The sequence below is a fragment of the Canis lupus genome, chromosome 2 (assembly GCF_011100685.1).
Source record: "Canis lupus familiaris isolate Mischka breed German Shepherd chromosome 2, alternate assembly UU_Cfam_GSD_1.0, whole genome shotgun sequence".
NCBI lineage: Eukaryota > Metazoa > Chordata > Mammalia > Carnivora > Canidae > Canis > Canis lupus.
In genome coordinates this window covers 76673374-76700259 of record NC_049223.1, presented here as the reverse complement: position 1 = coordinate 76700259, position 26886 = coordinate 76673374, and the positions used below count along the sequence as shown (strand labels likewise).

The following is a 26886-nucleotide window of genomic DNA, read 5'->3' as shown; positions in this document are numbered from 1 at the left end:
GAAGCTCAGGCCTGATCTCCTCCTTCCCTGTTCCTGGAAAGCCTGGACCCGAGCGGGGCTGTTTAAAGTCTAATTGTCCTCCCAAATTCCTGAACTTCCACTCCATGTGTCCCTCTCTTACTTCCCCTCCTTGTCACCTCCCTCCACAGCATCCCCCACCCCTGTCCCTCACCGGCCCCCAGGGGACCCTTCTCACTTGATGAACACCACACTGACAACCTGGTCTCCGGGAATCTTCAAGTACTCCGACTCGAGCTGGAGAGCGACACAGCCCCGTCAGCCTCCAGATACCTTCACCTCACCCCAGTCCCGGCCCCCATGCTCGGGGATCCCGAGTCCCTTCACCTCACCGTGTCTACCACAGCCTCGGACACCTCCCGGAACTCCTCGGAGCCTGCATCCTCCAGCTGAGGACTGTAGTGGATGGAGCGAGTGAAGTTTACCAGGGCCCGGAAATAAACTGCAGAGAAGAGTGGGGTGTCACCGTGAGGGGTCCAGCCTGGTATGCGGTGGCTTCAGGCAGCTGGGCCAGTGGGTGGACATTCAGGGATGGTCTCTAGCGGCCTCTTGCCCAGGTTGACACCTGTGTGTCCACAGCCATGCCCAGCACTGCCCGTATGAGCACTTGTCGCGGCAGCCCTGGCAGACCTGCCCAGGATCAAAGCTGAGGCTCCCCACCCTTGAGTGAGGACCTTCAACCAACAGGGAAGTACCCTGAACCAGAAACTACGCGATGATGCAGAAGAGACCCCCAGTGGCACGGAGGAAGCTGGACAAGAAAGGTCGGCTTCCAGAAGAGGCTGGCCTGCAATAGGGATCTTCCACAAATGACCGAGCCATGCCTCCCTCCTCTTCCCTGGCTGGTTCTAGTCATCCCTCAAGGCTCGGCTCAGCCATCACCTCCTCCGAGCAGACCACTTGAACTTCCCTCCTTCCTCAACCCTGCCTGGGCTAGAGACCCCTCCTCTGGATCCTCCAGCCCCCAGGCTTCTTCCCTCATCAGAGCACCTCCCACCCTGCACTGCATAGATCCCGCCTGGTTATACAGATTCTGGTGAAAACCATGGGTTCTGAGGTCAGCCACACCACAGGCACTGACCTCACCTCTCTGAGCTTCGGTTTTCTTCTCAGTCAAATGAGGATATTAATTACATTTACCACACTGGGCAGCTACATGGAACAAATGACACCGCGCCTGCATGCACCATCTCCCCGTGCACTTAGAGATGCGGCACCTGGCACAGAGCAAGTGCTAGAGAATCAGACGCTGGTGTCACCTTTCTCTTCTGCGAGACTGTAAACCTGATGAGAGCAGCTCTGGTCCTCATTCACCCTACATCCCAGAGGTAGTGTAGTGCTTGGCCAGGTTGGTGTCTAATAAGTGACGGCTGAATGAATTCATACCAGATCGGTGTGAGCGTATACATACAACTGATTCTATATAAGATGTTTTATACACATTAAATCTCATAAGGTTCATGAGTTCATATAGCAGTTATAAATTCGAGTCGATATGAGCTGCAAACGAGTCATACACATACACATGCACGCACAAGCGCACACATACAGGGCTTAGAACCTGGGCTAAGAACCTGGGCCTGGCATGGAGTAGATGCTGAATCAACGTGTATCCTATGCTTACGGAATACACAGACTAGTATGTACGTGTGCATGTCCATCCAGATAGACACACGCACAGTTTCTTGAGCACCTATTATATGCAAGATTTTTCATGCATTAAATCTTATTCAGGGCACCTGGGTGGCTCAGTGGCTGAGCGTCTGCCTTTGGCTCAGGTGGTGATTCCGGGGTCCTGGAATCGAGTCCCACTGCTTGTTTCTCTGCCTCTCTCTGTGTGTCTCTCCTGAATAAATAAATAAAATCTTGAAAAAATCTTACAATATTCATGAATTTAGGTGTAAATTATCAACGCCAAGTTAATGAGTTACAAATGTCTAAATATGTGTAAGTGCTTAGAACAGGGCCTGGCACATAGTAGGTGCCATAAACATGAGCTTTCACTATATGAGAAGCAGTGTAGCTTAGTGGTTAAAAGCTTAGTTACTAGAGTAAAATCCCTACTTCTAGCCCTGTGACCTCATGCGAGGTACTCAACCTCCCTGAGCCTCGGTGTCAAATGGGGATAATAGCAGTGCCCACCCCAGAGGGTTCTCTTAAGGACTGAATAAGTTAGGAAATGTAAAGTACTTATAACAGGGCCAAGTGCATACTAGGGGCGGCCTGGGTTAGCTTTAGTGATTGTCTCTGGTCTTTACAACTTTTGATATTTCATTCATTCATTCATGAGAGACACAGAGAGAGGGAGAGGCAGAGACACCGGCGGAGTGAGGAGCAGGCTCCATGCAGGGAGCCCAACGCTGGACTCGATCCCAGGTCTCCAGGATCACGCCCTGGGCCGAAGGTGCCGTTAAACCGCTGAGCCACCCGGGCTGCCCTAACAAGTCTATATTGAGGGCCTACTACATTCTAGGTGGTGTTCTCAGGGCAGAGAATATGGCAATGAACTGTCCCATTCCTGTCCCCACAGAGATCACTTTCTAGTGGGGAGCAAGGAAATAAATGAACGAGGAATACATGGACCAGGGGGAGAGAGCCAGGGCTGCGGGAGAGGCCTGCTGGGGTAGGGGTAGGTTGCTCTTCCCCAGGGTGGCCAGGGAAGGACTCTCCTCAAATGGGATCCTCAAAGGAAGAGAGTGAGCCATGGAGAAGCATCTGGAAAAAGAGCATCTTCTGGACAGAGGGAACAGCAGCTGCAAAGTCCCTGAGGCAGAAGCGGGCTCAGAGAGGTGACCAATGACAGGGTGAGGCTGGTAAAGCAGGGAGCGGTACCGGCTGGGCCGGACTACAAAGCCAGTCCCCCTTCCACTTCATTCTGGCAGGCCCGCAGGTGCACACGCCCCCGAGCAAGGACCCTCTCCCTCTGTGGCTTGGGCTAAGCAAGCCCTGGGGTGTCAGGATGGGGCAGGAGTGGACTCCTACATTGAGAGAGGGTGCTTGTGACGGCAGCGCTGCCTGGGCTGGAACACAGGGACAGTGCTGGGCTGGGCTCCTGGGTGCCGGGTGGGTGGGGCTCTGTGGGCTGGAGCGTGGAGACCGTGAGCTCGGCCACAGAGGCCCCTTGTGAGCAGGCACAGAGGCCCATTGAGAGTCCCCCACCCCAGCCCCTGGCCTCAGCCCCATGGCCCAGCGCGGGCGAGGAGGCCGGGCCTCTGCCCAGGAATGTGCCCACTCCTGGGGGAGGGGGCTGGGGCTCCACAAAGCCCCTTTCTCCTAGGCCCTGGGAAGGGCTCGGACCCTGCAGCCTGACCCTACCCCGGCCTTCTCCCAGACCCAGGGTAGGTCAGGGCGAGCACCCTCCCTCTTCTACCCTGAACTGTCTCCCTGCGGCCAGTGTCTGAGGCTTAAGGCAGAAGGTAAAGCCCTATCTATTCCAAGAACCAGCCCCTGGGGCGGAGGGTACTGCAAGTGAGTGAAGCTCCCCAGGGTGGGTGTGCTCTCTGGGTGCCTACCCTGGCCAGTCCTCTCCCTGCTGGCCCTCATCTTGACCCCATCCAGACAGCTCACTTGAAGCCAGAGGCTGGAGGGACAGGAGGCCAGAGCTGTCTGCGCCCAGGTGGGTGTGGGAAACACACACCTGACTCTGCCCGGCCCTGGAGCAGAGCAGACCATCCCACCAACTCCCTGCTCAACAGAACTCCTCCGCCCCACACCCATGCCCCTCAAGCCCCAGCTCCAGGACCCCCTGGGTTCCTTGGGTGGGCCCAGCATCAGCCAGTCCTGAGGTGGGTACAAGTCATCTGCAGCCTCTAGGGCCTTGTTCCCTGAGGGATTGTTGCACTCATCCCTGAAGTGGGGGGACACTCAGGGTCCTGGCCCACTGTGTGTAGACTTGGATACCCAGATGGAGCCTGGCTGTGTCCTGGGCAGGGGCCGGCAGGGCCCCCAGACTCAAAAAGAAAGTGCCACAGAGCCTTGCGTGTGACAAAGTATAGGCTGGGGAGAAAGGGGAGAGGGAGAAAGGACAGGCAGGGAGAGCAGGGAGAGGGAAGTGGGAGGGAGACAGAGGGAGCCCCCCACCTAGGCCGCTTGGCCTCACTTACTGGGAGGAGACTCCTCACCAGCCACAGGACGGTAGCCCAGGGCCTGCAGGGTAGAGCCACAGAGAGAGTGGCCAGGAGGAACAGCAAGGGACGTAGAGGGTCCCCCAAGCAAGAGACGCAGAGATGAGACAAAGGAGAGAGACCTGGACCAAGGCAGGGGAGGAGGAGGAGGGGAGCATGAGAGACTAGACAGCTATCAGAGCAGGCCAGGCAAGAGATGCAAAGAAATTGGGCGAAAGGAGGTGGGTAGGGGTCCCAGAGATGGAGAGTCAGAGCCAGGGGCTGTCCATCAGGTTGGGGTATCTACACACAAAAGGCAGGGTAGTGGGACTGGGCTGGGGTGGAGGCTATAGGAGCCACAGCCCTGCCCGAGGAGAGGGTGGCACCGTCTCAGCGCCTGGACACTCCAGGGTGTGGGCCGCATCTCCGTCAGGATGGCCCTTGCTGGCCAGCACAGAGAGGGCACAGCTATGGGGCAAGACTGAAGTGGGCACACCAACACTCCGCATGCCTCCAGGCCTCAGCCTCGGCCCAGCTGCCTGGACCTGCCCCAAGGGCGGCAGGTGGGTGCCAGGGTCGGGCCTGGAAGGTCTGAGACTCCGTGTCTTCCCACGGATAGGCTCCACTCACAAGCACAGGCTTCTGCCCTGCCAGCAGGCCCTGCCCAGCTGCTGCTCCCCATTCCCCTCCCTCCCCTCCTTTGCCCCTCCTGCCCTCACAGCTGCATCTCACGGGGGAGGTGGGCTGGCAAAGACTCCTCAGAGAGGGCCGGCTGCCACGGTAGACAGCCTCAGAGGAAAGGCCATAGACATTTCCAAATGGACAGTATGGACTGGACCAGGGCCTCAGCAGGAGGCAGCTCTCCCACCCTCCCCCCTGCCCCACCCCTGATCCTGCAGCCCTGGAAGGACCTCCGTGTGGAAAAGCTTCAGGCAGGACCTGAGCCCCAGAGGCTGGGAGGTCACAGTCAGGACCAGGACACCTAGGGGGCAACCCTCCTGTCTGCACTTGCCCAGGCAGGACACTGCCCTCTGGCAGGTGGATGCCCCTGATGCATCAGTTAAAGGGGGGTGACCCCATCCCTGGGGAGGCGCAGGCCCACCACTGTGGGCGGCACTGGACACAGCGCGGGCGCCCAGTGGCCCCCCTGAGCTGAGCTCCACCCTTGGCCCAGACCACAGAGTGCTCAGCGCTGGCTTCCAGAGAAGGCATATGGAGCTGCTGGGCTTTGTCACCGGTAGTTCACTCTCTACTGGGGTGGGAAGAAGCGGGGACTCTGAGTCCTAGCACTGGCCTGGCTGCTGCTCCAACGTGCACAGAGTGCTGGCAGGGCAAGCAGCTGATGGAGGCCTGATTCTTTTCTCTCCACCAAGCACAGCTCTCTTCCCCAAACCAGGAACCCTTGGCTTCCCAGCAGGTGACCCAACCTAATGGCAGGGTCCCTTCTGGGTCCAGGGCAAGGCTACCTCCATCCCTTGCCAGCTCTGTTGGCCTGTGCAAATGTCCTATGCTGAAGAGCACCTCTACCTGCCCACCCCTGCCTGGGGTCCCCAGTTCTGCATCCCCAAGAAGGGCTCTAGGGAAGGACTTTATATTGAGCTGCCCTGGGAGATGAGAATTTTGCTTTGAATGCTGAGGGTCTGGCTTTCAGTACCTATTACAACTGGGTATTTCCAGCCTGCTGCCCCATGCCTTGTCCCTGTGGCAAAGTCACAGAGCCCGGCCATCCCCTACCTTGCAGGGACCTGCCAACCAGGCCACAAGACTGTCACTCAGGGAGTATGAGACCACCTGCATGGCAGATCTTCGAAGCCCTTGAGGCCCTCAGCCCTGGTGATGGGACCTCTGTGGGGGGAAGACCTCTGGGGCTTCTGCAGGGGTGAGGAGGGGGGCCTGTGCCCTCAGCAACTTACCCATCTGAAAGTCCCCACTGCCCAGGTCCCCGCTCCCCAGGCCATCTGCAAGCAGAAGAGAGATTTAGGCAGCAATAAGTATTTGTTGAGTATCTACTAGGAGTTGGGTGCTATTCGGGGCACCTGGCACATGGCGGGCAAGGTCATAAAGCAGAGAACTGTCGCCGCCACTCAAGCCTAAGGAGGCTGGCTTGTAAAAGACAGCTCGGAAGCCTCCATTGGAGACGGTGTGGGCCAAGGCCACACATTCTGGGGACTTGACCATCTGCCCTTGCTGGGGCGGGAGGGGCCTGGTCACACTGGCCACCAGGTGAGGCCAGGACGGGGTGCAGTAAGGGGCGGTAACTGTCCCCTACCGTGCCTTGTCTGCCATCTCCCAGATGTCGGTCCTAATCACCTGTGCTATGAGGACACAGCAGTGGCAGAGGAGTGGTCAGCATCCCAGAGTCGCATGGGTTGCAAGCAGAGGATCTTGGAGTCATTGGGACCATGGCCTAGGATGGCCATCTCTTGAGGCATCCCCTGGGGCAAGCTTCCTGAAGCCTCTTTAAGGACCAGTGGGAAGAATCCTATACCCCCTTACCTCTTCCACTCCCTACCACCAGAACCCTCTGCTCACCTCCAGAGGCATCGTCTGCCAGCAAGTCCTCGTCATCAGAGAGGTCTGAGTAGCTCCAGCCAGCCCGGCCCACCGTGACTGTCTCCGCATCCTCGGGCAGAGACAAGCCATCATACGCCCGCAGCCCGTGGGTCACCTGTGGGAGTTCACACAGCCGATGGTCACAATCTCCAGTCCCTTGCCCAAACCAGGACCCCTCCCCTCACTACAAGGGGGACCCAGAGTCCCACCCCAAATCCCTGTAGTGGTTAAGTCAGATGTGGTCTGGCTAAGAGAGTCAGGCTGGGGCTGAACCACTATTTTTGACTCCATTTCCCCAAAGCCCCATTAGCCCCTGGAGGCCTCAGAGACCAACCCTACAAATTCACAGAGTCTGAATGAATCCTCAAATGAACAGAGAATAAAATTAAAATCACTTTGGTAAGTGATGACAGACTTCTCTTCCTCTGGAGAAGGCAAAGGTTGTCCAAGACATGAGGCAGTATGTACTCACTATCATACGGGGACATGGGCAGGTACAGGGTGACCTGGGCCAGCAAAGATTGGGGGACACAGGGCAGGAAGGGCAGCCAGGGTCAGCATGGACAGGGTGAGTCCACCAAAGCTGCTGTCTCTAATGACAGCTTCCCACCGGGCCATCTTGGCCACCTCTCTCTGCCTTTGTCTGGCTTCCAAAGCTCCAAGCCACAGGAAATACATTCCACCCATGTTGGACAACTAGCTCTGGCACTTGTGGCCACACTGACAAGCTCATCTGTGCACACAGCAGAGGGGGTGGAGCCCAGGAGCTGGGCTGGATGGGGGCAGGACAGGCGTGGTGTCAACTCTGCATGACCTCGGGCTGATGCTGAGCCCAGCACAAGTTCCACCCCAGGCTCCCACTCCACAGAGGGCCTGCTGAGACCCTGCGCCCTGCAGGCCAGGGCAGAAGGGCCCCAGTGGCCAGGTCGGGGAATGGGTGGTGAACACCTCCCTCCCCTTCGACAAGATCAAGATGTTTCCAAAGGAGTTTTATCAGATAACCCAGAGGAAAACACCAACCCAGGGGAACCCTGGGGAACCTGAGGGAACCCCAGAGCCCCTAAGCACAGTGCGCATGGATTTGCTGTGGCCCCGTAGTGCACGTCCAGCCCCAGATAACCTGGCCTGCGTGTCTCAGGCCCTGCCCTGCCCTCAGCCCTCTCTGGGGAGCCCAGCCCAACCAGAAGGAAACGGTCTTGCTTTTGAAAACCAGACCCAACCCTCCCTGGCTAGACAAGGTGATGGCAGCAGGAAAGAGGCCCAAGGAGGAGAAGAAAAACAATGAGACGGCCAGTCTCTCTCCCTCCCTACACCGCCCAGCTTCACCCAGTCCACAACCCTGGGAGCCTCTGGCCATTTCTCGTGCCAGTCCCTCCACTGGAATGCCCTTCCTCCCTTTGTTTTTCTGGCTAAATCACCCTCCAAAACTCAGCTAAGTGTCACCTCCTCTAACTGCTCAGGAAGAAAAAGGCACAAGTTACTGATATTCACAGCGACACGGCTGAGGTCCAATCACACACGATGAGTGAAAGACGCCAGACACAGAAGGCTGCATACTGTGTGACCCCACTGATACGAAACTCTGGGGAGTGGCATGGGACAGTGTAATCGACAGTGACAGAAATGTCACTAGTTGCCTGGGACAAGGGATAGGGTAGGCTGACCCGGCAGGGACACAAGGGAACCTCTTGGAGTGACAGTTCCCTGGGTATATACATGTCATGATTGAACTGTAAACTTAAAATGGGTACATTTTATTGTGTGTGATTTGCACTTCAAGAAAGAGGACTAAAAAGAAAATCTAAATTAAATTAAATTAAATTAAATTAAATAATTAAATTAAATTAAAAAAGAAAGACAATGTTCTCTGGGAGACCTTGTCCTGACCCTTGGCTGTCACAGTGCCCTCTGTGCCCAGGCTGGGTTCTGGGCACTCCTGGGTCCACACTCTAATCACCTGTATCTCCACTAGAGCGGAAGCATCCTAAAGGCAGGGATGGGGATTAAGTCACCTCTAGGGATCCCTGGGTGGCGCAGCGGTTTGGCGCCTGCCCTTGGCCCAGGGTGCGATCCTGGAGACCCGGGATCGAATCCCACGTCGGGCTCCTGGTGCATGGAGCCTGCTTCTCCCTCTGCCTGTGTCTCTACCTCCCTCTCTCTCTCTCTCTCTGTGTGTGTGACTATCATAAATAAATTAAAAAAAAAAAGTCACCTCTACCCTCTCAGCAACCCATGTTCAATAAGTACTTGAATGAATGAATGAGTGAATGGTCAAAAATGCTATCACCCATATAATCTAGTTGCTTCCCGAACTCGATTTGCTTTGCGTACCACCTGCCCCTCCATAGTTTACATGCCACCTCCCTTCCTAGGCTGGGAGCTCCGGGGGCAGGGACTGGCTGCCATTTGGTCACCTTTGTGTCTGCAGGGCTACCAAGCCAACGTCTGCATTGCCTGCAACTTACCCCCTGCTGTGGCCTAATGCCCCTTCCCCTCCCATCCATGGGCAAACCCCCCTTCCTGTTCCTTTTCCTTCTCCACCCTCTCTCTGTACAAAGGCAAAGGCCCACCCCACTCCTAATTGGCTAGTGGACTTCTGGGCCATGCCCACAGGGTCTGTATCCAGGCGAGAACTTTAGGCTCCCCAGGAGCTGATGAGAAATACGGATTCCTGGGCCCCTTCTCATCCAGGTGGGAGGGATGCAGTGGCATGTGCTCAGAGAACTCTGACACTTGCTAGCTAAGAACCACAAGATCAATCCCTAAGAGGGGTTCTACTCCCTTCCCTGCTGCAGGTAGAGGGCAATATTTCCACTGGGTGGGAGGGAGTTCCAGAGCAGGCCCTGAGTGACCTAAGGAAAGTGCGAGGCTAAGACTGGCAGAGGGGCACAACATAGGGGCTGATGGGGTTAGAGGGGCAGGCTTGCATCCTCCCAACCTGCGGAGGGCTCTCCTCTGTGTCACTGCCACTCCCTCCTCCTCCCCGTGCAAGCCAGGCCATGGGGCATAGAGATTCCCAGCACCCCCTAGACACGGATGTCTGGAAAGGAAAACTCTGGTGGTGAGTAAGGTCCAGAGAGCTTCTCCCAGGCCTGGAGCCGGTGGGGGGAGGTGGTGGTGTCGGGACTGGACAGGAAATAGCAAAGTGAGACTCAACTTGGAAAAAATGTCAGGAACACACATCTGCAGTGAGAAGGGTGGGAGAATCCAGAGCACGTCGGCCCGGATAGAAGACCTCCCACCCCAGGGGCTCCAGGGAATGGGCCATCCACATGCCAGCCTGCCCTTGCTTACAGCCCCCTCCCCGCGGCCCAAGGCCCTGGGGTCAGATCAGGGCCTGTAGCAAGGGCCAACCCAGCAAGGGCAGAGACTTCGTTTGTGAAAAGCTGAAGATCAAAAGGTTCTAGCAGCTGTATTTCACATCTGGGAGGGGAGATGGAGCCAGACCGGAAAGAGGCTCCCAGAAAGAGCCCAAAGGAGCCTGAGACTTGACCATAGAAGGGAACTCTGATTCAGATCTGGAAAGTCCGGTATCTACTTGGAAATAGAAAGAACTAACATTTATTGAGCACTTGCTATATACGCCAGGCACCCCTTTAAGGATTTTTATGAATGCTAACCCAGGTTACAGGCAGGGATGGGGACATGGAGCAGTCAGGTCATCTGCCTGAAGATCTAGCAGGTGGCAGAGCTGGGATTTGACCTCTCTGGTCATTCGGTTCTAATGTCTAAGCTTTTGCCACTGAGTCGGAACCGGCTGAGGTCACTGAGAGTCACTCCGCAAAACCATTTAACCACAGTGCTGTTTCACAGTCTACAGAGCATTTCCTCAATCTTGGTGTCATTGGACCTTGACAATGACCCCCTGAGGTGGCTGAGCAGGTGTGAAAGGCCCCCTTTCACAGAGAAGGGAATAGCACCTCGCTTTCCCCATGTAACTTGCCCAAGGATCACAGGTGAGTGGCAGTGGAGCCAGGACAGACCCAGGACCTCCAGATTCTGCGCCTGCTGACCAGGAAAGAGGCAGGGCTGAGGCCGAGCCTCCAGGCTGGCCTTGAGGCCTAAGCAAGGGGGCAGGGCCAGAACGTCCAGGGCTGGCTGGTTCCCATCCCCAATCCAAGTAGCTCCCAGGATGGCCCTCGGATGCCTGAGCTGCCAGTGGCCTGAGCCTGTGCAATGTGTGCCTAATGTCCCAAGGAGGGCCACTGGTGGCTCCAAGGTCAAAGGCAGAAATAGAACCCAGGTTTCCTGCCCTCCAGCCATCTCCGGCAATGAGAAAGCCCGGCTTCCTCCCAGAGGAACGCAGTACTCAGGCAGGCGTTGGAGCCGGATGGCGGGGCCAAAGAGGAAGGGTCCAGAAGGCAGACCCGGGCCAGAAAGGAAGGAGCCAAGCAGAGAGGGGGATTTTCCAGACCTGGCAGGTTCCTGATGGGGGAAGTGGAAGCAGCTGACTCATACAAGGCAAGGCCAAAGGACTGTTTTTTCAAGCACTGGGAACAATTGCTTGGGGCAGGGGTGTGGGCACAGTGGCCCCTCAATGGGGGGTGGGGGGTGGGGGTGGAGGGGACCCAGACAGGCGGGATACCAGACAGACAGGGAACTTCTGGGAGACAGCTCCTTGAGGCTGGGTTGTATCGCCACTGGAGACGGGAACAGAAGGTAGAGAAAGTTTGGGGTGCAGGGGGAGGTGCAGCTATGGATATAGGATATCAGGTCTGGGGTTTTTGAAGGATTTCTTAAGTGAGGATCATGGGTCTTGCACAGGACATGTGTGCAGGTAAAGGTTTCCTGTGCTGCTAAAATCAAAGCTGTAGGAAAGTGGCAGGAGGGTGAGGACAACAGGGATGGGCCGACGCCACGGAGGGCTTTCTCCTTTCTCCTTTCCTCCTTGTCCTCAGCACTGTGTGGACCACCTCGATTAATCCTCATAGCAACTGGGGGGCAGGTAAGGTGGGGGTGCCACTGCAGGGCTATTAACCCTCGTCTGTAGCAAGGGAAATGCAAAGAGCTCTGAAAACCGAGAGTGTTTTCTTTTTTAAAATGAGTTTATAACAAGCTCATTTGGTGCCAAGTCCTGACCTGAACTGACAGGAAGCTATTAACATCCTATTTACTCCACTTAGGGGTGAGGAGTTGTATGTTTTGCTGCAGCAATATTACTGTGTTTCATTAGGGGCGTTGCCCCAGACTCCACCAAGTGTTCTCATGTGCTCTATTGTAACCTTTCTCCTATCTGGAAACTTCTGGATTCCAAAGCAGCTTCGCGGGTTTCAAGGTGCATTATCATTTCCATTTTGCAGACGAGAAGAGGGAGATCACAGGGATCACCTTGTGAACGAAGTTGAAAGCGTGTAAGGAGCCCAGCTTGATGCCTTATAGACTGTAAGTGCTCAGTAAGCGTTAGAATTAGTACCATGCAGGGGACGCAGAGTAGAGGTGAGGGGAGGGTACCGACAAGGGGTGATGTGGGGGGTGCGGGGCATGGGCTCAGGCCCGGGGTCAGCCTCCAGGTCTGGGATGAAGGGAAGGGCCTGGCACTGCTGCCTAAGCTCTGGGCGGGCTGGCGGGGTGGCTCCCAGGTCGGGGGTGACAACAAAGTTTGGTGCCAAAGCTCAAGTTAACTGCCTGCTCTGAGGTTGACTCTGGGACCACAGGGGGACTTTGGGCTGCTGCAGAGATGTTATTCATATATGACTCGGGCCGCCGGCCCATCACCCCCTCCTCATGGCCCAGGCCTGAGCTGAGCCCACCACTACCCCCGCAGCTGGGCAGGAAGGTCGGAGCACGGCAGTCCCCAGGGTGGCTGCAGCTGCCCAGGGCAGGGCTCCAGGCATCTGGGCTGGAGTGAGCTCACTCCATCAAAATCCAGAGACTGTGTGGGGGCGGGAGACAAACGAGCCCCTGCCTGCCCACCTGCCTCCTGCCAGCACAGACTTTGCCTCAGTGTCCCTTCCCCCATCTACGGTCCCCAAATCTTCAGAGAAGGACCCAGACCTCAAAAAGTTCCCACTCCCACTCTGTGACGATAGAGGCTCCCAGGTGACCCCATAACACATGCTCCCTGATTCTGCAATAACCCAGGCCCCCAGATACAGGGTCAAGGTGCCCTGCCCCACCCCCAGACTGCCCAGTGCCCTGTCTATGGGCAGCAGACGGCAAAGGGGAAGGAATCTGTCAGGGCAGCACTTTGTTGTGCAAACTGCCAGGGGCGGGTGAGCCCGACACAAAGGCCAAAGGCCTTTAATCCCCTGGCAGGCTAAGAGGGGCGCCGGGCCGGAAAGGAGGCGGCCACAGCCTCCTCTGGCATGCCTACGCTGCCCGTGCCACTCGGGAGGCCGGCCAGCTTCCCACACTCAAGCTTCCAAGGTGCAGGAGCTTCGCCAGCCCGCTGGCCAGAAAGAAGCATGACCCCCCCAAATAAGGAGAATAGTGGAGGCACAGCAAGCGCTCACTGGATGTGGGTGCCAAGATAAGGCTCTCACCAGGCTTACCTCGTGCAAACCCATAACCCCATAAACCAGATACGGGTCCCCGGCCAGCCGCGCTCCCACCATCCCCAGTTTACAGATGAGAAAAGAAGCTCAGAGAAGTGAACTCATCTCCCCGAGGTCACACAGCTAAGGCAGTGGGAATCCAGTTTGAAAGCAGGGCCCCCGCTTCTGCACTCTGCTAGCTTGGAGGCACAGCAGCCAGCAAGCCCCTGCTTCCCATCCCAAGGCCTGTGACCCGCAAAGTCTGTCCTCCATCCAGGGCCATGTCGGAGCACTGAGGGAAAGCAGAGGCCTGGGGTCTCTTGTCCCAGCTCTGCCCCAAACTCACCATGTGGCCTTGGACAAGCCCCTTGGCACCCCTCCCATTTAGCAAACTGCAGTGAGACCCCACTCTATGCACTAGGCTTCCACACCAGCCATCTCTGTTGATGTGAAAATACCAGGAGGGCCGAGATTTTTGTCTATGTTGATCATTGCTGCATCTTCAAGACAGAAAGCACATACTAGGTGCTCAATTAAGACCTGCGGACACAGACAGAATGCGAGAACGAACAAGCGAACCTGCTCAACAACCCCGAGGTGGGAATTAGCCTTTCTGACAGAAGAAGAAAATGAAGTTCAGAAAGATAGAGTGAGGACTTGCTCAAGATCGCATAGCAAAAGCTGCATTTCTGAGCCTCAGTTCCCCAGCATTAGAACTGAGGCCGGGGCCTGTGGGTGCCTCATTCGGTCAAGCATCTGCCTTCGGCTCAGGTCGTGATCTTGGGGTCCTGGAATGGAGCTCCCCGTAGAGCTCCCCGCTCAGCAAGGAGTCTGCTTTTCCCTCTCCCTCTCCCTCTCTCCCCCTGCTCATGTGTTCTCTCTCAACTAAATTAAAAAAAATTTTTTTTTTAATTATAAGGAGCACCTGAGTGGTTCAGTGGTTGAGCGTCTGCCTTTGGCTCAGGTCGTGACCCCGGGGTCCTGGGATCGAGTCCCACATCGGGCTCCCTGCAGTGAGCCTACTTCTCCCTCTGCCTGTGTCTCTGCCTCTCTCTCTCTGTGTCTCTCATGAATAAATAAATAAAATCTTTAAAAAAATTTTTTTAAATAAAACTGAGGCCATAATACCTTGTCCCAAGGGAAAAGGGAATCTGAATAACATCCTCCTTGAGATGGATAACACTCCCTCCACATCTCAGGTTCCTCAGTGATGAAACAGGTAGAGGTCCCTTGTTTGCCTCCTGCCCAGGGCTATTGGGAGAGGCAAGGGGAATAAAGGGTGATCTGCTTTGGAAAGGGTGACCAGAGAACTGGCTGGCCCTTTACCAGGTGGACCTGACCCTTTACCAGGTGGGCCTGACACGGTCTCTGCCTTCAAGGTCCCTATGCACACAGCTGCGGTTGCACCCGAGCAGGGCTGCCACCATCACCGTCAAGCAAGAGCACTTTATGAGTCTCAGAGATGCGGCCAGTGGGGCAGAGGGCAGACTTTACTGGGACAACCCTGATTCCAGGCCGCCTTGGCCACTACCTCGCTGGGCAGCCTCAGCTTCCTCCCCGGTAAGGAAAGGATAATCAATCCCACCTTCCCTAGAAGGTTCAATTCAAGTTGCTTTGATCTTTACTTCCCGTGCACCTACTATGTGCTGGGTCCTGGGGATAAAACGGGGAAGTTAACAGACATAGAGCTCTGTGTTCCCAAGGGAGATGCAGGATGAAATACAGTGCATGGAGGACTCTACAGAAGAGGGGCGGGGGCTGGGAGGGCCCAGAGGACAGTCCCCTCAGTGACCGAGGCAGGTGGGAGTTTGGGGAAGGTTTCTCCGGGGTAAAGGACAATTCAGCTGGGTCTGAAAGACCGTCTCACCTAAGTAGGGTGGAGAAGGGGCAGAGGGCGTACACCAGGGAGAAGGAAGGGGCACATGTGCCCAGGCCCAGAGGTGGGAAGAGGACACAGCACCGTCAATGGACCAGCCCTGAATGGCTTTTTCCACCCAAAGACCAGTGTCCCTTGACTATGCTGGTGTCACGGTGCTAGTCACAGCGCCCAAGTACCCCGGTCCCCCCAGAGTCCATGCACTCTCCTCCCGCCCCACAGACACCCCAAGAATGGGCCTCCCCTGGTGGTGGATGAGCTGCCTGCCAGCCTAGAGGGAAGAAGCAGGAAGTCACGGGGAAATGCCCCCGCCCCCACCCGTGTGCCAGGTGGGGGTGGCCCAGTGGGAACGGCTTCCGGGCTGGGCCGCCCAGCAAGAAGGTCCCCAGGGCTTGAACACTATCTGCCAAGCATGGCTGGTGCCAACAGCGCCTGCGGTGTTCACGTGCCTGCCTCCTGCCTGCAGCCTGGCGTGGTTCTCAGATTCTCTGGCACCCAGGAGGCCCTGCTGCCGCGGAGTGCTGGAGTGTCTGTGGGCCTTCCAGGCCCCACCGACCTGTTTGGGCTGGCCCATCCTCTCTGGGGTCGCCACCCATAGATTTCATGAATGAAGCCCCCAGCACAGTGCCAGGCCTACAGGAGGACAGGAGGGATCCCGTTCCACAAATTTTGGTTGAAATGAGACACTACTTACAACAATGACCACCTCCTGAACCTATTGGGTTAGGCCTTTCCATTAGTCTTGATTCATCAAAGGAGGAGAAGAAAAGCCCTTACAAAGGGTGACCAGGTCCTGTGTGACCTATACACATACACACACACCTCTCCAACCTCCTCCCCTCCTATGCTCTCCCCACTCCCTGTCACATTTATCTCAATAGCTTTCAACTACACCTCTCTCCCCTCAAGGCCTTTGCACCTGCTGCATCCTCCACCTGGGACACTGCTCCCAGATGTGCCCACTCCTCTTCTTCTTGTTTCTGCTCAAAGGCCACCTTTACAGAGACCCACCCTGGCCATATCCCAGGTCCAGCATCTATTCACTAGCCCTGTCACTTCCCTTGTCCTGCCTCCTAGCACCTCACCACCTACATTCTACCCACATTTACACATTTATCTGTTTATCATCAGTCACCCCCACTAGAACATCAGTGCCACAAAGGCAAGGGACTCTGTCCATTGTGCTCACTGTCGTACTACCTGGCACAGAGTAGCTGCCCAAAGACACTTTTTAAGTTAATGAAGAGGTGGAGTTTATAAATGAAGACTTGGAGTCTCGGGAAGACCACTTGCCCAGAGTCAAGAGCTGGAAGAGCCAAGACTAGGAGCCCGACCCCTCCCTGGTTCCCAAGCTCTGTACTGCCCGAGCCCTCTTCCTGCCATCTCTGACGCCTGAGCCTTCAGCCAGGGGGCCCATTTTTCCCGTCACTGAGCAGGGACCTGCTCCCAGGGATTGGGTGGGGGTCTAGGAGGTGAGCGGGGCCACAGCCCAAGCTCAAGGGCCTTGCACAAGGCAGCCCGGCCCCCAGGCTTCAGTGACCCTACTCCTGCTTGATCCCGTGGGCATCGGCAACAGGAAAAAACAGGCTGGAACGGCAGCTGCTTGCAGCCAAGGAGGCCAGCACCCCCTGCCCCCCAGGGCTTTCCTCATCTGCTTCCTGGACGGGGAGGAAGGGGCCGGCAGGGCCGAGCCCATGACTGAGGACAGGCCTGGTGGAGGGGGCACAGAGCTGGAAATAAAAGGAAGGGCCCCTTCCTTTTGAAGTGCCCCACCCCTTTTCCTCATGACTAATGTCCAATCCAAGACACAGTAAAGCTGGACGTGGCGGGAGGGTCCTGCAGACAAACACACCTGGGACAGGCTGGTGACACAAAGGTGAGCTGGTTCCCTAAGTCCTCAGCGTCCCGAACACCATGACGGGAGGAGGGGGAACGATTCACTGTTTCCCAAACGTGCATAACTTGGAACCCTTTCTTCATGCTCAGGGGACTAGGGTTCCACGGAGCACATACTGGGGGCACCCACACCGAACCTACCGCCTTCCCTGGGCGAGCAGCCAACGAGCTCTGCTTCAGCGAGGCTTTGGATGTGAGATAGGGCCCGTCAGCGACACCACCGCCGCCACCACCACTGCTGCCACGGCCACCACCGCTGCTACCACCGCTGGCACCACAGACACCATGGCCACAGGGGTTTTGAAAAAGGAGCTCTGAACACAGAAAGCCCCGAGGCCCCACGCAATGAAGGGCTGGTCGAGGAAAGGCAGGCCAGGTGACACCAGGGGTATCTTCTCTCCTCGGGGAGAAACACTGTCAGAGCCTGAGAAAAGCCAGACAGAAGCCGCCCTGTCCCTCCCTGCCAGCAGCCTGGCCTCTGGGGAGATGAGTCCTGTTGGAGGGGACAGAGGGCATGGCCCAGCACCTGGTCACGCTGGACCCCGAGGACCATGCAAAAGGTCACAGGGTCCCTGCACCCACGAGAGTGGGTGGGAGCTGAGGTCTCTGCGGGGAAGTTCAGCTGCTGGCGCTCCTCGGGCGGCAGAGTGGGCCGGGAGGGACTGAGAAGGGCTTCCAGCTCTCCCCACCGTCGGGGTAAGCCCCTTCCCCTCTCCAGGCCTCGGGCTCCCTCGGTCACATGAGGAAGCAGGCCTAGAACACTGCTTTCCAGGCTGTCCTCGGCACCTCGGGGACCACTTCAGACAGCAGGTGACTGGATGGGGGGACAGATAGAACTTGGGCCCCCTCCCCCAAATACTTGCTTCAGTGAAAACAAATCCACCTTTTTCCATTTTATATTAGGACCCTCCACATAATACATCCGGTGTGGCCCCTGGTTAGCTGGGTGCAGGCCGCTTTACCCCTCCATGCCTCTCCGTTTCTCATCTGTAAAATGGGCATGATAGTTCCTGTTAAGAGTATCTACCTCATGGGATTGTTGTAAGGATAAGACAAAAATGTAAAATGCTACAAATAGCACCAGCACCCAGTGAACGTCCGATGTTTGCTGTTATTTATCAAAATATTGCAAGATTTGGGCAGCCCCGGTGACGCAGCGGTTTGGCGTTGCCTGCAGCCCGGGGTGTGATCCTGGAGACCTGGGATCGAGTCCCACGTCGGACTCCCTGCAAGGAGCCTGCTTCTCCCTCTGCCTGTGTCTCTGCCTCTCAGTCTCTCTCTCTCTCTCTCTGAATAAAATAAATAAATCTTTTTAAAAAATATTGCAAGATTTAACCAAAATACTATTACTTGATTGGCATAAGGGTTTCACTGCTCATTAAGAAGTTTGAAAGCTCTCAACTAAAACGATCCCAAAGGTTCCCTCTGCCTTTGACATTTTAGGACACTGAAATCCCAAAACCTTAGGTTTGTAGAATTCTAGGCTATGCCTCCACCGGCAAAGAGGGCGAGGCTCGCAGAGGTAATCACGAAGTGAGATCCAAGCCTTAAGGAGTGGCCTGCAGGGAACTGCCCAGCACAGGGTCGCCATCATCCCCATCATCAATCATCATCATCATCATCATCATCATCATCATCATCATCATCTATTTATACTTCCCCTGACACCCTCTTCCAGAAAAACTCAAAGCCGCTTACAAAGATGTACACATAATAGCAGGAGAGAATGAACAAAACATACGTAAGAAAAGCTCACAAGAGCAAGCTGACAGTCTGGAGGGAGGTGAGTAGATAGACAGTATGTGCTGAATTCTGGAGGTCTGGGAAAGCAACAATTCATTTGGCTCTGAGCTTTCCAGTGGCCAATGGGAGGAAGGAAACCTGACCAGTCCTTGGATTCCATGTCCCAATGAGATCAAAACAAACCCGTTGCTTAGAGGAAGCACAACTATTCCTGATACCGAGAGCAGAGAATGTCTCAAGGGCAAGGTCTGTCTGGTGCCCTTCTTCCCCCTTGCCAGTGGAGCTGACATCCCATAGGGGTCCACGGACTGGGACCCCTTGAGGCTGAAGTCAGGGGCAGAGGCTACAGCCATCGAAGATCCAGGAGGCTGGAATAGTCGTCCAGAGCCTGCCCTCAGCATCCTTGGCCTGGGCAGGATTACCCATCCCTCCCCAAACGTGAACACAGCCAGTGCCCAAAATAGCCAGAGCACCAGAGGGTGCCAGGAGGCCCCGGGCAAGGGACATGGCTAGGCCTGCCCACAGCGGAGGGCCCAGTGGGCCAATGCACACACGTCCCTGGCGCACAAAGGAGCACCTTCACTCAGGCACACAGCCCTCCTTGGGAGTCCCCCACCCACGGAGCTCCCCCTTCAGCCAGCACGTTGCTCACGCAGAACCAGGCAGCGCTCCGCCCTTCCCACAGGCAGCCTTTCTTGCAGGAGCCAAATGGAAAAGTCTGCCCAGAAACACCACCCCTGCCATATAGGAAAGACCTCCTCCTGCTCCAGGATCAGCCTCCTTCAGCATCCTCCAGGGTCCCCCCGCTGCAGGCCAAGACAATGGGGGCTATTCTGGGCTGCATGGGGTATTTAAAGCTCTGGCTGGGCCTCCTCCCTGGGGAACAAGAAGCCTTGACCTAGGCAAGACCTTCCTGAAATTGTTGCTGCCCAGACTGTGATAGCTGCATCCCAACCTCTCCTGCCAGGCCTTGAGGCCCTGAGGGATGCAGCACCAGTGTCGCCTCCTCTAAGGAGCCCACGGGACCACTGCTCAAGACCCTCAGGAGAGCTGGGTCTTGGGCTCTGCTCCGCCAGTGACCTCAGCCCATTTTCTCGTCTGAAAATGTGGATAATACAGCAGTGTGTATAAAAGTGCTTGGCGGCTTCTGTGGTTAAGATGAAGTTCTGTCTCCCCAGCCACCGCGTGGGATAGAATGTAAGCAAGGATGGGAATTTTGTTTGTTTTGTCTCTGCTCTTTTTCAAGCACCTGGCACACAGTAGGTATCAAATAAATATTTATTGACTGGTATAAATATTTGTGGAATGTGTCTGTAACCTCCATGAGCCAGCCACGGTGCTGGGTGCACAGGTGGCCAACAGTCCTTGAGGATAATATTGCTAGATCTCAATTTGGGTACTTAGAACACTCCAGGCCATATGCTAAGTATTTAACATTGATTCTCTCATTTTAATTTGCTCAATAATCCTAAGAGGTAGGTATTATTCTTATTTTATAAGCAAGAAAATGAGAGTTCCGCTCCAAGCAGTTAAGGAGTTTGCCTGGAAGGGCGCCTGGTTGGCTCAGCTGGTGGAGTGTGCAACTTGTGATCTCAGGGTTGTGGGTTCAAGCCCCATCCTGGGCGTAGAGACTACTTAAATAAATAAATCTTAAAAAAAAAAAAAAAAAAAAAGCGCTTGCCTGGAATCCTCAAACTACTAAGTGGCCAAGGTGATAGGCCCAGGAACCTCAAAGTCTCTATTGTCCTACACAACACGGTCTAAAGAAAGGCAATGGGGTAGGCACTGGGCCAAGAGCTGTGTGATTTCAAGCAAGTAGCTTGGCCTCTCTGGATCTGTTTTCTCTTCCGTAAAAACGGGCTCATTAATTCCTATTTCTCCGTGTTAGTAGGATCAAAGGAACTCAGGGATGCAACCCTGTCCTCCGTATTAGCCCCAACCTCTCCCTAGGGGCAGTGGCTGTGAAGGATGGTGGGAAGATGTCCTTCGGGAGGAGGGAGGTGCCCACTGCTGGCTTTGGAACAAAGCTCAGCAGCTGCTGACAACAGCTGGTAAGAGTTCTGGGCCTGGTCCAAGCAGGGGGAGAAGGGGCAGGCTGAGAAGTCACCTCTGGCCCTTCTCTATCACCCTTCCCTGCTGACAGCTGCTGGGGCACCGGGGGCCAAGGGCCGCACAGCAGGAGGGGGTTGGGAGCAGCAGGGCTGGGGTCACCTCAGTCCTCATGCTGCCAACTGCTCAAATCCCAGGGTCCCTGGCCCTGCTGGGCCCACTGGCCAGGACTCAGGCCTCATTCCTGTAGCCCTTTACCCAGTTCCTGGGGGAAGTCTGGGCAGGGGAGGGAGGGGTTGGAGCAAAGGTCTATGGGCCAAGGATGCCTTGCCTGGAGCCTGGGTGCCCCAGAGACCCTGGCTGGGAGGGGGGATGGGCAGGGCCGAGTGGGCAGGGGGTCCCGGGAGAGGCCTTGTGCCATTCCTGGCAAATGGCCGGGGGTTGCAGGCCCTGCAGGGAGCCTTCTTGGAGCCTGTGGACCTGGTCCTGCTCTGCCCCACCCCAGGCCCCTCTCAGCCCCACAGCCCTGCACAGTGCCAACCCTTTCCAGTTCCCTGCAGCCCACGCGGCTCTCCCTCCTCTGAACTCTTGCATCCCTATAATTACGCCTGGCCATATTTTCCAAGGCGAATGTGGAGAAACAGTTTAACAAAGGATCCCTGGGCCACTTCCAGGTGTCAGAGGCAGCCTGGGAGATGTAGTTTGGATGCACAAGTATTCCAAGTCTCGGGCACGGTCACAGTTTTTCAGGAAGCCTATTTTTATTTTATTCATAAATCAAAGCCATCCTAGGAAATGTGTGTTGGTCACATGCCACTCCACGGCACTTGGAGCTGACCACACGCCCTGAGCCTGGTAACTGCCTAGCTGTGTAGCCCTCGGCAAATCACTTGACCCCTCTGAGCCTCTGTTTTCCAGTCTGTAAAACAGTAATAAAAATGACCCCCTTACAAGACCGCTGTGAAGATTTCACAGGACAACCTGTCACTTCCTCCCTCCCCCGCCCGCCCCCCACCCATCCAAGAGCTCATGGGCCCAGAGAGTGAGCTTTCCAGAAACCCGCCGCCAACCCCCCAACCCTGGGGAAGAATAATTCCTGATATGCCTGCCCCCCTTCCCCTCTACCAGGTGAGGTAAGGCTCAAGCTAAACCTGCCTGGGAAGCTTTCCAACAGATTCCTGGGTCCCAGGCTGCCAGGGCTAGGAGGGATCACCTGGCCCAAAGTTCTCTCTTTTGCCAAAAGAGAGCCCAGAGAGGGTAAGGAAGGACTTCAAGGAAGACCAGCCAGTATGGAAGAGCCTGAGTTCAAATCCCATTCTGTGACACAGCCCACTGGGTCAGTTCCCCCTTAGCTTCATTTTAGTGACACCCCCCCCACCCAGGTGCTGTTAAAAGGATGAGTTGGATCATGTGTGTGAAGGATAAGACAGATCGTGTACGGAGAGTACTTAGAGAAGCGCCGGGTGCTCAGAGAAGATATGGAAGCTCCAAGAAGACAAGTCCTGGCAAGTCGATGGTAGAGGCAGACACAGGCCCCTTCTCCTTCCATCACGTCACCTCCTTCCCCTCCTTCCCCAAGGCTGGGGACTCCGGGAGGGTGGCATTAAGCTGGGGCTGATCAGGCCCTGAGACCCTGGTCTTGACCTCTGGGACTTACAGCTGGTCCCTCCAAGTAGGTCCTAAGCCGCAGGCAGACCAAGGCCGAGGAAAGGGCAGGGCTGGCAAGCCAGGGGTGCATGTCCTTGGCAGGGAAGACCTGATCTCCCAGGGACTCGGGTTACCGGAAATGGTAAATCTCCCATTGCCTGCCACCTCCGACCAGGAATGTCTGTTGCCTCAGGGAACATCCTGTTCACTTGCCCCCAGAGAGACAAGGGATAGCCCAGGACCTGGGCCCCCCTCCGCTCCCTACCCCACCCCTGAGGTGTCCAGTTAGCCTCTGGGGCTCCCCAGCCAAAGGGTACCTGTCATTCTGGGGCAGTGAGAATGGTTATAATCAACCGATCACAGGAGAAGAGAGAGCTGGAAGGGGTGCCCCCCCAAAAAAGATTGAGAACCACCCTACGATCTGGTCCATTCACTCCTGTCAAATGTAGAGTCCGAACCCCAAATTTGGGTAAAAGTTGTGATCTCGTTACCCCGATGCTGGAGGTAGCACAGTGGGAACTTTGGGGCAGAAGTAACCTGGGTGGAAGCCCGGCTCCGTGACCCTGCAGCTGGGGAGCTCTGGGCGAGTCGCTGCAGCTCGTGTCTGACCAGTGACAAGGCTGCGATGGGGACCCTACGAGATTCATGGAGCTGAGACGGAGTTGCTGGGCACAGAGCCTGGCGCAGGGCCCGGGCCCAATTAATGGTGGCTCCGAGAAGCACCCGGTGGAGGAGGGAAATGACCAGTCATTGTTACGTGTGCAGGTATTATGCGTCACGTGTGTTTTCTGCCCTCATGGAGTCAACATTCAACTTGGGAGTCAACTGGACCATAAACTACTATTTGTCAAATGGTGAGAGAGTTATAAGGAAAAACACAGCGGGGGGGTCGGGGGGCAGGGACCATCGTGGTGACACCTGCTATTTTACAAGGCCAGTCAGGGAAGGTGACAGCAATGGGAAGGCAGCGAGTGCACAGGGGAAGGGGACTCCAGGAACAGGGAACAGGAGCTGTATCTGCACCAAGGCAGCAGTATCCTTAGGATGTTCTAGAAACAGCCAGGAGGCCAGTTGCCTAATGCTCACAACTCTGCCCTGAGAGTGAGGTATAATTATCCCCATTCCCCAGGGGAGGCCCAGGACACTCAAAGAGGCTCGCCCCAGGTCACGGAAAAAGTGGCAGGGCCAGGATTCCAACCCTTTTTCTTTCTTTTTCTTTAAAGATTTTATTTATTTATTCATGGGAGACAGAGAGAGAGAGAGAGAGAGAGGCAGAGACACAGGCAGACGGAGAAGCAGGCTCCAGGCAGGGAGCCCGATGCGGAACTTGATCCCAGGACTCTCGGATCATGGCCTGAGCCAAAGGCAGACGCTCAACCGCTGAGCCACCCAGGCATCCAACCCTTTTTCTCAGCTAGATATCCAGGGGTTACTGTCCCCAGAGCTCCCACAGGGAGAGAGGCAGGATGGGAAAGGCTCCTAAGGTGATCAAGTCAGAGTTCTGACTCCTCCAGACTGGCTGTGTGATGTCAGACATCACATCTCCTTGCTGGGCTCAACAGCCTCGGCCCTCGTGGACAGAGATGCCTGTTTGTCCACCTCCCAGCTGATGAGGGAAGGAACCACCAGGAGAAGGAGGACAGAACATGACACTCAGAGGTGACCCTGAGCTTCTCTGGCATCTCAGACCCAGTGTTCCTCCCCAGACGAGTGTGAATGGCGCGTGCAGACCCTACCAATCTGAATCGCCAAGGGTGACTTCCTGCCAGGCACCCAAGAGTGTTCACCCTGCCCAGGCCTGCCCGGGCCTTGTCCCCACTCGGTGGGGTGTCCGAGATCTGGCCACTGTTGCCAATCTGGCCTGCACTCCGGCTCCAGGTGTCAGGCATGCCCCTCATCCCCAGGACCCAGCCCAGGGACAATTCCTGGTGTCCTGACCAGGCGGAGGCCCATGATCAGCCTTTGTAACCAGGGGTGCCAAGTTAGGCCAGCCCTTGAGGGCACTGTGCCAGACCCTGAGGCCCAGCCAAGTGCAAACAACATGCTTGGTGCCCAGATACAGGAGTGTTAGAGCGGGCAGGCTGCCCACTGCCCCCGTCACAACAAACCATCATCTCTGTCCTGCCGAGAGGGGCCCAGGCACCTCAGCTGGGAGCAGGGGACTGCCAGGGGAGGCCTCCTCCCCCACCTCCACGCCCAAGGAAGGGCAGTGGGAATCTCGGAGCCTGGACATGGAGATTCCAGATGCCAGCAGCTAAACAGGCAGATCTGCAGAGACAGCTGAGGGGAGTGGGTGGGAAATTAAGGAGGAAGGGGGGACTTTTTTAGCATTATGGGTGGAGTCAGGGGAGGGAGAGGGAGAGCTCCCCAGGGACTGAGGAGAAAGTGGGGAAGGTACAGAGGGACAATCCTGTCCACCTCTATCAAGGCCTCCGCAGCTTGTGGAGGGGGGGCTCCCAAACCAGGAAGGGGAACCAGTCACAACAGCCACCCCTTACTGAATGCATAGGCCACCCAATGGAACTTTCTGGAGTGATGGAAATGTTCTGTCCAATAAGGTAGCCACTAGCCATCTGTGGCTACTGAGCACTTGACATGTGACTGAGGCCTCAGAGAAACTAAAATTTTTTATTCAAAACTTTGAATTTCATTTTATTTTATTAAATCTTAAATTTATTAAACAGCCATCGAACTGGACAGCGCAGATCCCACCATCACCAATCTTTTAAAGCGAGCCACGGAGGTAGAGCTGTCTCCACTCTACCAAGGAGGAAACTGAGGCTTGCCCAAGGCCACACAGCTGGTAAGCCGCAGAGGGAAACCAGAACCCAGGCCTGGCCTTCCACTGTGCTCCCCACCCAGTGTCATTGTCAACGCTGGAAAAGACTCACGGAAATTGTACATGTGTGGGTGATAAGGCTGCCCAGTTAATCAGGACATCAAGTCTCTTGCTTTTGGCCCAAATTCTGTCGGCTATGCCCGTTATCACACATTGACCAGAAGCTCAGGCAGACCATTTATTAAAGTCTTTGATTTCTTGACATGAAAAAAAGTCAAAGCGGTGATGGAATAATCCCAGCTGGCGGAGGAGCCAGTCTTGGAGAAAACTGGAAATCTTCAATGACAAGAAAGCTGGACTTGGCCTTCTTGGCCTTATCTCCGCAGACCCCACGCAGCCCCTGGCCCCCAAATGCTGTCCCCTCTCACGGGGCACATTTCCTCCCTCTAGGCCTCCAAGAAGGCTGTTCCCTCCTCCTAGAATGCTATGCCTACGCCTCGCAATCTAATCTACTCCGTCCTCCGAGGCCTGGCTAAATTACCACCTTGACTCTGAGGTCTTCCGGGACCCCCCACAAAGACATCCTTCTCCCGCACACATCCATAGGACCTCATTTCTTCTAACTTTTACAGGACTAGAGATCCGGTCTTAATTATAGCCCCTTGAGTAAATGTCTCTAACTGTCCTGCTGGAACCAATGCTTCCAGCATTGAGGACAAACACCAGGATGGGTTTTCTCACCATTTACATGTATTTTAACCTCAGGATACATCCCAATGCCGAGCAGCAACTAGCAGATAATAAACATTTACCAAAGTGAACTGAATTATAATAGTGGCTTAGAAATTTGGGGACTCAATTTCTTATGGCTCTGTCCTCATGTCTTGTGATCCCAACAGACGGGTCCCCCTCTTATTCTGGACCCTCAATATGCACACCTGTAAAATGGAAGGCAGTAACGGTACCTGCTTGGTTGGGAGATTATTTGTACTTATTATATGTATTTAACAAACACTATGTGCCAGGCCCTTTGACAAATATTATTTTCATAACAATCCCATGAGATAGGTATTATTATTATTATTCTCCCATTTTATAGAAGAGAAAGAAACAGGCAGTGGAATTTAATAGATAAAAGAGAGAATGCAAGTGTGTGGCACGTGTCAAGTGGTACACAAAGTGTAGTTAGCATTTTCATTTCTGGATAATAAAGAGTCTACAGAATTGGGGGAAATTTAGAATACTTCCTTGAGGCTGGGCACATAGTAAGTGCCCCTCAAATTATTTGCTGCTAGATGAAGTCAGTCTCAAATGTACCAGGGATGTGCAGGGTGACCCTATCTAAGGCCGGGGCAGGCCCTGCTCTGACCCCCTGACTGTCAGGCAGCGGCCACTGTCTGTACCACTATCTCTACATTGATAGAGAGCCCCTTCCCTGTCCCTATCTTTCTCCAAGGACAGGAAGAATAGAATGACTTTGGAATGATCCCTCGTCTAGCTGTGCTGATCCCATGGGTGCATGCAGATAGGAGGGTCTGATTAAGTCTCAAAGGCAGGAGATACTCTTGACTTTCTCCAGTCCAGCCAGGGATTTTGACATATCTCCCCGCAGCCCAAGCCCAGTCGAAAAAGAGGAGAAGAAAGGACAGATCCAGGGAAGAGAATGAACATGAATGGAGCATCTATGCTGGCCATCTCTCCATGCCTCAGTTTCACAACACATGACAGTGATTCCCACATCACAGGGGT

At 55.4% G+C, this 26886-nt stretch overlaps 1 protein-coding gene and 1 long non-coding RNA gene across 15 annotated transcripts in view; one reads left to right on the top strand and one right to left on the bottom strand.

Annotated features, from left to right (window-relative positions):
• HSPG2 (heparan sulfate proteoglycan 2) overlaps nt 1–26886 on the bottom strand; it is a 99591-nt gene that overhangs the window by 59235 nt on the left and 13470 nt on the right. For all 14 annotated transcript variants that reach the window (XM_038531680.1, XM_038531682.1, XM_038531686.1 and 11 more), the window contains exons 2-5: nt 6654–6789; nt 6035–6079; nt 351–460; nt 197–255 (exon numbers count right to left, since the gene is read on the bottom strand). In XM_038531680.1, coding sequence (XP_038387608.1) covers nt 197–255; nt 351–460; nt 6035–6079; nt 6654–6789 — 350 coding nt within the window. The remainder of the gene's footprint in view (nt 1–196; nt 256–350; nt 461–6034; nt 6080–6653; nt 6790–26886) is intronic.
• Nucleotides 11244–14019, top strand: LOC102154703. Its single transcript, XR_005356054.1, has 3 exons — nt 11244–11333; nt 11975–12056; nt 13569–14019. It is a non-coding gene; the product is annotated as an uncharacterized LOC102154703 (long non-coding RNA).